At 40.6% G+C, this 11,359-nt stretch overlaps 1 protein-coding gene across 1 annotated transcript; it reads left to right on the forward strand.

The window, feature by feature from the left end:
• Positions 1–434: 434 nt before the first annotated feature.
• Positions 435–8,997, forward strand: ubxn7 (UBX domain protein 7). Its single transcript, XM_069157337.1, has 11 exons — positions 435–540; positions 2,362–2,515; positions 2,696–2,760; positions 2,903–2,968; positions 3,103–3,215; positions 3,567–3,713; positions 4,870–4,960; positions 5,273–5,403; positions 5,750–6,248; positions 7,817–7,896; positions 8,033–8,997. Exons 1-11 carry the CDS (start codon positions 435–437, stop codon positions 8,192–8,194), a joined length of 1,614 nt encoding a protein of 537 aa, XP_069013438.1. The 3' UTR covers positions 8,195–8,997.
• The last annotated feature ends 2,362 nt before the right edge of the window (positions 8,998–11,359 follow it).

The following is an 11,359-nucleotide window of genomic DNA, read 5'->3' on the forward strand; positions in this document are numbered from 1 at the left end:
AAGTATTGCATACTTTGTACAAGCCAGTGGAGACCATTGGTCTTTTTAAAGTTACAATGACCACAAACTAATGATCACTTTTTTCTGATTTAAATAAAATTGTTTAAATCTTTTGATAGTCTTATTAGTCTTTTTCATGGTTCTTTATATTTTTGGATGCAAAAATTGCATAGAATAATGAGCATCTAAATATTTTTTTTTTAGTTCACAAACCACAAATCTGTCGTAATACAAACAGTAGTAATCTCAATACAATTAATTTATTTATAGATTTAGAAAAAAAAAAACCTGTGACCTGCACATATTTCTGAATGAATTAAGAATATTTCTGTAATTTGCTGTATTTCTGCTGAACTACATCACCCACAACGTAGCAGAGGCCGACGTAGGAGGCTCGCGCCGCGCCAGCGAGGGGGAGAGGGACGGCGTAGCGCATGCGCCACATCTATGTTGTTGTTTGTGGCGGTAAGATGGCGGCGCTCGGAGACTCCTCAGCTCCGGGGGTGAACGGGTTAATACAACAATTCACAGCAATAACAGGTAAAAAATAACCTTTTGTGTAGCGTTTGATCTATTAAGTAGATTTGGGTGTTCATACAGGAATACCCCCCTTCCTCAACAAACCACGGAATCAGTGCGCAGATGAGAAAACGGACGTTAAGTGTTGCTCTGGCTCTTGCGCTGTCAGTGCTGTGCAAAGGGGGAAAAGCACAGCCAGTTAACAGCTAAACTCCAGTCAAAGACTCGGAAAATGGACCGTAAAGCCATCGGCTTTGAATATCATCACCCACAGTCACTTAAATATTTTTTTTTTCTTTTGTGTTGCCCATTACAGACACTATCTCGGCAGCCCGAAGCGGGTTTTCTCTTCTTTTTTTTGCATGGCTTGTTGTTAGATCATGTGGAATGGACGTCGGCTGTACAACATTTCCCTTCTTCATCATCAGCCAGGCGTCATGTTGTGTTACTGTCATCTTCGCTGTGACTGTGACGTTAACCACACTTGAATGAACACACTTTCTTGTCTCCAAATATTGGCACACGGGGTACCCAGCAGTTAATAAGCGATTTGACACGATGTGCAGTGTTTCAGTTTGAAGTTATTTAACGGAAAATAGGAGAGGGGACTCAGTTCAGCCTGCTCGACTCGGGAAGTGGAACGGACATGCGCAGTGCAGACGGAAAGCTATCGTGGCTACACGGTGCTCACACTTAAATAAGAGTTTAAATGAACCCTGATGTACTTTCTTCTCAAATACAGAATGCGTCTTTATTTTAATGCAGTAGTGGAAAGTAACGAAGTACATCGACTAAAGTCTTGTACTCTAGTACAGCTTTGACGAACTTTTCTTCAGTATTTCCATTTGTTGCTACTTTATTCTTCCTCTCTGCTGCATTGCAGATGGAAATATTGTACTTTTTTTGCTCCATTATATTGATCTGACAGCAGTTTCTTTTAAGATGAAAATTTCTGATAGTAAAGTGTTCCGGTACCAAGTTGCGTTGTGATTTTACACTGGATATAAAATTGAATCCAATTCAATTAATTTGACACAATGAATGATGTAACGAGCTTTTAAAACACAACATAATGATAAAGCTTAAAACAGCGGTTTCCAACCTTTTTGTTCTCTGACGTCACATTTCAGATGTCTATGAGTTAAGACCTCCACCAATCTTACATTGTTTAATTTCAATAAATGTTTAAATGATATCATATCTCACCAAAAGTCAAAGATTAGAGAAAAAGTCCAAAAGCTTAAAACAGATTTGTGTATCACAACTCTGTTTTGTTTTTCTTTCCTCTCCTGGTAATCATCTAACGACTTGTCTTATTTATCTGCTGTCCCTGGATGTAAAACTGGATATAAATAAAAGTTAAAACTTGCTCCACCTCAATGACATGCAATAACATGCTGCTTACGCACTAATGTTTCACTATTAATGATCTAATGATGCCATTTGTAATAATGTATCAGTCAGAGGGAGCAAACCAGGACTTACTGGAATACTTTAACTACATTTTGCTGTTGCAACTTCTGTACAGATTTATGATCTGAATTTTATTTAAAGACTACTTTTTTTTTTTGCATAGTTTTGCCAATATACTACAAACATAAAGCATATAAAGTATAAATCATCACTTTTTTAAAAACTGGGCTCCTTTTTTCCTGCGTGAACTATCAGGCAGTTGTTGGGATTTAGGTCATTTCAGTAGAATGTTGCAGTCAGTTTGCAAACACTTGTTGATCTGGTGAGCCATCCACAGTGAACTGCATTTCAACCTTTTTATAACAAATGTGAATCCCTATGTATAAACATTTCTGAACATCAGTGCATCCATGTCAAACCCTCTTCTAGGGGCCACAGAGAGTGTAGGAAAGCATATGCTGGAAGCATGCAACAACAACCTAGAGATGGCAGTGACCATGTTTCTGGATGGAGGCGGGATCGCAGAGGAGCCCAGCACCAGCTCCAGTTCAGCAGCATCAAGCAGCAGAGCTCCCCCTACAGAGTAAGCTCATGTTTATCTCCACAATTGTGCGAGACAAAAGCGATGTATTTTGGCCTTTTGTCATGTTTTAGTATCTTAAAGATGTACTTCATGATGAAAATCGGTGATGCGTGATTTATATAGATGTTTTGCACTGGTTTGCCTTGCTTTTAATATTAATTGTGTATTTTGTTGCTTCAGTGAAGTACGAGCACCCATTCCCCAGAAACAGGACATATTGGTAGAGCCAGAACCACTATTTGGAGGTATTATACTGCTTATTTTATTTTATTTTATTTTATTTTATTTTATTTTATTTTATTTTATTTTATTTTATTTTATTTTATGCAAAAAGAGTTATTATTGGCTGCTGTTCAAGTCATCTGATGATTGTTGTTTTATGTTAAGTGCCAAAGCGAAGAAGACCCGCTCGATCTATATTTGATGGTTTCCGAGACTTCCAAACAGAAACAAGTGAGTTATATTTAAGTTTTTCAAACTTAAAAAAAATCAAATCGGTCTCAAATGTGATTGAACATAATGCTGCTTTATAACAACTAACAAGAAAATCTGTCCTGTAATGACCATGAGTGTTTTTCTGTTTGTAGTCCGCCAGGAACAGGAGCTGCGTAACGGTGGCACAGTGGATAAGAAACTGAGCACCCTGGCAGACCTTTTCCGTCCTCCCATTGAGCTCATGCACAAAGGCAGCTTTGAAACGGTAAGCAATCACTCAACGGACACTTTACACCACACCTTTATTCAGTTTGTGTGAACTTTTTACTGAAATTTCAGAGGATGACTGTGGAGATCACAGGTGGCAAACTTGGTGAAAACATGCAGACTCTCATTCCAACATGACCTGTGTTCACATAAAACTGATGCAGATGGTTATAACTGTTTTTCATAAAGGGACATATGATCTTTGAGGTACTTTTATTCTTAATCTTATATCAAGCTGCAGATGTGCTTTGGATTTTCAGTACAGACTTCATTTCAATAGGAAATGACTGAACTCAACTTGATATCCTGAGTTTACTCTGATTCTACATTTCTTTTTTTGTGCTTCCAGGCTAAAGACTGTGGGCAGCTAGAGAACAAGTGGCTCATGATAAACATTCAAAATGTTCAAGATTTTGCCTGCCAGTGCCTGAACAGAGATGTGTGGAGTAACGATGCAGTGAAGACCATCATTAGAGAACATTTCATATTCTGGCAGGTATGCGACTTTATATGTGGTCTGTGATGCTTTCACATTGCTGCAAACTTTGTGTTGTCGTCTTTTGAAGCTTCTAATATCAGAAGTCATCAGCTTTTAGGCAGATGACAATTCAGCCTCTGGCGAAAATGGGCATTATTTTGAGGGGTTCTGGTGTAGCCAACGGATATCTGGGTTAAGACTTGGTCTTTTGTGTGCCGGTCATTGTTTATATTCCAACTAGCAACTTTAGCTGCATGAATGGAGATGAATTTGAAAGATAATAACCAGACTGTTTCACAAGTAGCTCAGTTTAAAACCACTTCACCTAAATCCCCTTTTCCACTACCGGTTACCGGTACTGGCTCGGCTCGGCTCGACTCTACTTGCTGTATTTCATTGGACAAAAGTTGTGAATAGTGCCTGTGAACTAGTACTATTTTTGGTATCCCCTCCTGCATCATGTAACCAAAGCCCACTCAAACATGATTGATGCAATCTCTCAAAACTACTTCTTAGGATTTTCTGTCCAACCATGGCGGAAATAAAATGTTTATAGTCGGTTCAAACAGCCACACTGGAAGATGAAGTGATTTGAGCTGACTCTCACTGAGACACGTGGAGACATGATGTTGTGTTAAAAATGATGAAAAGGTGCACATTTTCAGACAGTCCCTCCAGAGAGACGTTGAATGTGCTGTATTTGGTTCAACACGTGAAAAAGGACGCATATATTTAAGTAGTGATTGGAAAAAAAAAGAGCTAGATAAGGAAGTAGAATACCAAGCTCCTGTCAACTCCACACAGCTTGTCAGTCACAGCGGGAAGTGGGTGTAAATGTTTGAAAATCAGACGGTTGAAAGTTGTATATAATGGGCGACTTGCGATGAGTTGTCGGAAAGGTGTGGAGGGAGGGTGTTTCTGAAGGTATCCAAACATCATCACTGCATGCAGTTCGGACAAACCATAAATCCAGCGCAAGTCCTACCATTGGCTGAAGACGAAAAGTTGGCTGCACGCAGTAAAGTATTTGATGTTGCAGTACCAACGTCTTCTTCCACTGTCCAACAAAAACTGCAGTCATCACATAAAAGTCCAAACCCCAATGTTAACTTACATGTTCAAGTGTTTCTGGTTTCAAATTCATTTCTGTGTTGTGCATTTTCTCTCTTTGCAGGTGTATCATGACAGCGAAGAGGGACAAAGATACATCCAGTTCTATAAGCTCAACAAATTTCCCTACATTTCTATCCTCGATCCACGCACAGGTGAGTGTTCATGGGAATTTTGGCAGCAGCTGAGGGTTAGTTGATGTACAAACACACTCAAGTTCAGTTTTTAGCAGCTAATCAAGAAAAGAAAAAAAAACACATGTGACCGACCAGAAAGATTTAAGAACAACCCTCAAACACAAATCTGGTTATTGGGGTTTACATATTTTTGAAGGATGACAGCAGTTCTCTAGCGGTGCACATTTGCAGCATAGATCCAAGCAGATGTGACTCTTTAATACTTATTTATTCTAGCTTTAGCTGACTTTTTAAATAGGGATTATTATGAACCGGTTCTGTTCCTTTCAGGTCAAAAAATGGTGGAGTGGAACGAACTGGATGTGGCTTCGTTCCTGGAGCAGGCAACTGGCTTCCTGGCAGAGCACGGGCAGCTCGACGGGCCATCTTGCCACGCACCCCCTGCCAAACGAGCTCGCTCAGTGGGTTTCTCTTCTCATGTGTCACCTCTAATTCTCATGCTGTTTCTGCTCTAATAAGAGATCAACTCTCTTGCTATGACTCTGCTGGAATTTCCTCTGTCACAGCTCTGATCAGTTTGAGAGGCAAAATTTTGCAGTACAGCTTCGAAATTAGCAAAGTGTCCTCATCTTTAACGATCATGAGTCATCTCCAAAACTGTTCAAACGTTCATGAATATTAACATATTTAATCACTGTGGTATGTAATGCTGTCAGTGTCACACAGCTGTGGAAAACGTATGAAGTTCTATACCTCTGTTGCTTTTTTGACATGTTTTCTACTGCTGCTCTCTGTTTTCTCTTCTAGGAGAGTCTGATTGATGCCAGTGAAGACAGTCAGCTGGAGGCAGCGATCCGAGCCTCCCTACAGGAGACCCACTATGAGTCCTCAAATGTCCCTGAACCCCCTGACTCCCCCCGATCAGATGACGAATCAGACGCTGAGCCTTTCTCTGACAGCGAGGGGCCCATCTCTGTCGATGGCTCAGACAGCGAAACGCCTGTACCCCACGAAGAGAAGAGTTCTACCGGCAAACACACCCCGGCGCCTCTGGCCACCGCAGCTCAGCAGCGTCTACATCCTGACAGTTCCACTTCCTCCCACAGAAAGTCTCCTTACAAAGAAAACAACCACAGCCACAAAAAAGAGGAGAGCAAAAAGAACCACCTGGAGCCCTCGGCTGCTGGTCCTCGTCATGCTCAGCCTGATGCAGACTCTGGAGGGAACCATTGCGCCCCACTCCCCGAAAGTGCAGGAACTTCCAAGATCAGCACAACCTGCGATGTGGACTGTCCTGACGACAACGGTACGACAAATCAAAAAACCTTTAGGGTCTTTGCAAAATATGCCCACTCGAAGAATCCTCCTGTTTTCAGACACTTTGAAGGGATGTGTGTGTGTGTGTGTGTGTGTGTGTGTGTGTGTGTGTGTGTGTGTGTGTGTGTGTGTGTGTGTGTGTGTGTGTGTGTGTGTGTGTGTGTGTGTGTGTGTGTGTGGAGCTGCTGTGTTAGGGTTAGTGGGTGGTCAGACAGGAAATCTGTTCTTTTGTTTACAAAGCTTCAAGCACCAGTGACAAAATATGAAGGAACTCCACTTTGAGTGATAGATCTGTGAACTTGAAGGCTTACCAGGCGAAACACTCCTAGGAGGTATATAACACCACAAGAAAGAATCTCAGCTCCATCTGTTTCATCTTTAGGTTCAAAAATTGCAAGATAAACAGCGTTCATGTTACAAAGTCATGTACCAGGAACGCGTACTTGCAGGTGTGTGACTGGGCCATGCGGCGCTAGCCTGGTGCGAACCAGAACCCAGTTTCACTGAATATATGGGTCTGGGCACCCTCCATAGGGAATCAGTTGCAGTTGTTCCATCCTGCTTGGCGTCGGCCTCCGGTTAATTTTAACCAATCAGCTCGCGCCGAAAACCGGCCGACACTCTGCCGCCGCTGCAACTACCTTCAACAATTGTCCACCAAAGCGTTTTTTCCTGAGTACAGCATATTTTTTAAATGGTTTTAATGAACACCAGCAGCTTGACGAGGTGTTGACCGTTTATTCTGCGCTGAACGCTCCAGTCAGTGACAATGTAAAAAATATTAGCACTGCACTCGTCACCGCCAGCAGCCGTCCTATCCCGGTGAAGGAGGGGCGGGACAAACGCGGTTAACCACCGACACTGCTCGCTGATTGGTCCGCCCTTCAGAGTGGCTGCGCAAACGCTAATACGAGTCGAGTTCCCAGACGGTTATCACAGCGAAGAAAACTGAAGCTGTGAGCCACAGTCGGTGCAGCCAGGCTAATGCGGCGCCTTTCTGGATGACATTGTGTTGCATTGCAACGAGGATTGAAAAGGTCAATGGGTGTCTACCATCCAACATCTTGAGCACTGCACCGTTTACTAACTACAGTAGTGTTCCCAGATGATTTTGTAATAACTGAACTGACAACTAAATTGGGATCTCATTTTGACCTTTACAATGTATTTTTCTCATATTTTCCCAGCGAAGAGTGATACTCGACACTGCAAATGTATTATAACCTTTTTTAAGGAAACTATCAAAATCCGTTTTTGTCACTTGCAATGATTTCAATGCAGTCATACAGACATCTACAGTGTCTTTGTGTGTGTGACTTTACACTTGTTAAACCAATATAGACACCATTCATTTATATGTTCTATGTGACCCACTGTTAAACAAAATGTAAGAAATAATGCTTCTCACCTGTGTCTTCTCACATCTTCAAATCTTACAGTGATCGATGAAAGGGTGAAGGTCAAAACACAGTGACTGCAGTAAACTCATTGGTTTGGACAGCGACTGCACTATCTCAGATTGATATTTACTACATTTTTGTTTGTTTTTTGACACAGGCCCCAAAGCCAGGTTGATGCTCCGTTACCCAGATGGACAGAGAGAGCAAATTTCCTTGTCTTCTAAAGCAAAACTTTTGGTGAGTACACCCTATAAATACTCTTATTTTAAGATAAAATACACAACTTTTTCATAACACCTGATGAACAGTGAATATTAATACATCTTGTTCTTTAAAATGTCTCACCTGCCGTATGTCATCCTCTCCCTTCAAGGCCCTAGTAAGACACGTGCAGTCGAAGGGTTACCCCAACGAGCGCTTCGAACTCGTCACCAACTTTCCCAGAAGGAAGCTTGCCCACTTGGACTATGACATCACCCTGCAGGAGGCGGGGCTTTGTCCACAGGAGACTGTATTTGTGCAGGAGAGGAACTAGAACTTCCCAGACTCGTTCACTTTTTGCTTGTCTGTATCTCTGGTAGACCTCACCCTTTCACCAATGATCTGGGACAATGTTTATGGCCTAGATCCCTTCTGTTCTGGAGGTAGGCCCTGTTTTTTGCCAAGACAGCTGTTGGTGGATGGACTACTTTCACCGCCCCTCCAGTAGTCTGAATACTGACGTCTCTGCTGACAGCCTAATCCCTTTGTAGTCCACTACAACTGGCCAGTAAGGTGTTAGGGATGCCAGCACTCTGTAATTTTTTTTTTATTCTATATATTCAGTTCTGATGACAGTCTTATTTGGTTTTGAACACTGGGGCACATCAGGACAGAATATGTATCACCTAGCTTCTATTCAAATTGAAAACCTCAAATAACGGATCACTTAATGATGATGGGTTTCCATGGAGGAGTACAAAAAGACTTTTACCTCCCAGAAAGGACGTTAAATGTCAGAGTTTTATTTTCTGTACCTGGGACAGGTAAAAGGGAGGCTCATTCTTGTTGATTTTGACCCAAATTTGGTCTCTCACTCAGTCATTGTTTTAACAGTTGTAATTATTTGGAGGGCAGGTGGGGCTAGAAGGAAAGGTCCAAAAATTACAAGTCATTAAGAATATGTCTTTTGCTACAGAAGGGAATGAATGAAAGGTGGTACATCTCATCAGTCGGACCTACACTGTACAGGGATGGCTTAGAGAGACTGATATTTAGCTGTAGTCATTGTTTCCTTTCTTTTTTTTATATGCTGCCAAGAAAATATGCTGATGTTGAAATATAACCACCAAAAACCAAGGGGGATTCTGCTTGGTCTATTTGTTAATTTCATGTTTTTTCATAAAGATGTTTGTGTCTTTTGAATGAAAGGTTCAAACCCAAAACATTAGCAGAAGAAATATATAAAAACAAAACAAAAAATTCTCAATTCAATGGCAACACAAACATTTAGCGTACCGAAGATCACAACAGAAGGAACAGGGCCAGTAAAACGTCAACTTATCTCTGCGAAGTTTATTTTTTGACACATTTTGATCCTGACATATATTCTAGTTCTGACAATAAGACTGATTTACCTCCCACGTTTAATGTTGTTTTGATATTCTTGTGCCATTAGGCTGTTAAACATCTCTTCAGTTGTTTGCATATCAGATTAGAGAATGTTTTAGCATTCAAGGCGACCTCAAATACTCAACAACAGCTTGTGTGTCTTCCATTTCTCACAGTTCTTCACATGTACAGATGGTGGTGGTAACGTGCCTTAAATGCAAACAATTCATAAATGTTAAGATCACTCACCGGTGTAAAAACCAGGTTTTAAAATACTCTAATAAGCTTTGCAAGTGTTTATGTGGTTGAAAATCAGTCAGTATGTTTGTTAGTCTCTAAGGGTTTATATGTTTTGGGTTGAACAATATAGGCATGGAAACGAGGAAACTTTACAGTGAACCTTTAATCTGTTGTGTCTGCGGAGCCACTTCTTTTCCTTTTTTTTTTTTTTTTTTAGATTTTTGTGTATTCAAGTTTCCTGCTGAGTTCTCGAGGCCTGGAGAAGCAGAGGGGATGCACACTGCCAAGTTACTTTAATCATATCAGAGTAAGCCGGGTGCTAAAATGTCCACTTGGATTGTGTACTAAACACATTTTTGAGTTCAAGTGCTCATTTAAAGGTTCATTGTACAGGATAGGGGGGATCCATTGGCAGCAGTGGAATATAATATTTATAGTTATTGTCATCACTGTATAATCAGCTGAAACTAAGAATTGTTGTGCTTTCATTACCTCAGAATAAGTCCTGCATATCTACATAGGAAGTGGGTCCTCTTCCACGGAGCACACCATGTTTCTACAGTAGCTCACAAGGTGCAAACCAAACAGTGGCTGGAAAATCCTGACTAAATCCTTTATCTGGGTTTTGTGAAACAGCCCCCAGGAGTCAAAACATTTTCACTGTGAATAAGAAAACCACTGTGGCAGTTAATATACTGTTGGTGCCAATAATTACCAGAATTATTGAATTAATCCTTTTGTGAAGGGAAGTATGTGAGTGACCTGTGACCTATGCCCATCAATAGTTTTGAAAATATTATTTTGACTTTAAGTTTAAAAATAGGTTCACATATTTTCTCTCACACCCTGCTTGGGTTGGTACAGTATATTTTGATAAGAATAAAATAGGAAAATTGGAAAATGTCACCATTATCCAACCAGTACATTGCTGAGATTTAGTTTCAAGCCATTTAAAAAAAAACAAAAAAAAGTCTTCGGTCAGCATCTTAAATTTTACATTGATTTTAAATACTTCCCGTTGAATAAGGGTCCCAACCGATAATAGAAACAGTTTGTTCGAGGCAGAGGTCTGACAGCTGTACAAACAGATGAGGACGCTGACTCGGTGGCCTCACTGTGTGAATGTTACAGTAGGTGACGTGCATTCCTTCACCGCCGGGTGGGTGATGGGAAAATGTACAGCTGAATAAAAGAAACCGATTTACCCCATCAAAGAAATAATTATCCTCTTCAGGTGGTTCACATACATGACAATATTTCAAACGCTTTTTTTTTTTTTTTTAAACCTGAAATTTACATTCAAATTAATATCTCATCTTTAAATCAGCAAAGTGTTTAAAACTTAAGATATTGGATATTAAGAAAACGCTATACTTGTTTTGGTGTTTTGGAGGTCATTAGAGGTGATGCAACTTTTTTCAGTGTTTCTGGTGGCTTCAGTGAAGAAAGGAAAACTCGTTTTTTTCTTGAAAGGTGAATCTTAAGGAGATAAAGTGTTACAACTTACTGTAGCAGGGATGACCTACATTAATTTCACACTGAAGCTGAATCTATGAATCAGTGCTGAAATTTTAATGAGGTAACGGGACAGCAGCCCTCACACCTGGTTTGGCTATTGCATAAAAGACTGTTGACCCCAGTCATCTGCGGACCTTTCAGTTTCTCAGAATGAATCAATGGAAGTTAATGTGTGATCAATGAGCCATCTCAGGGCTGAGATTAAAGGAGCACTTTGCTGATTTTACACATGGAGTTCAGCACTCTTTTTTACATTTCAAGGGTAATAGTGCTTATGAGACATCACAGAATCCTAAAAGTAAAGCTCCCCAAGTATTTGTGGTTGAGGGTCACCCTTTTATGCAGACTTAGA

The sequence above is a fragment of the Embiotoca jacksoni genome, unplaced genomic scaffold, assembly GCF_022577435.1.
Source record: "Embiotoca jacksoni isolate LCO1_2020_lvr unplaced genomic scaffold, fEmbJac1.0.p SCAF_22, whole genome shotgun sequence".
In the NCBI taxonomy this organism is placed as follows: domain Eukaryota; kingdom Metazoa; phylum Chordata; class Actinopteri; family Embiotocidae; genus Embiotoca; species Embiotoca jacksoni.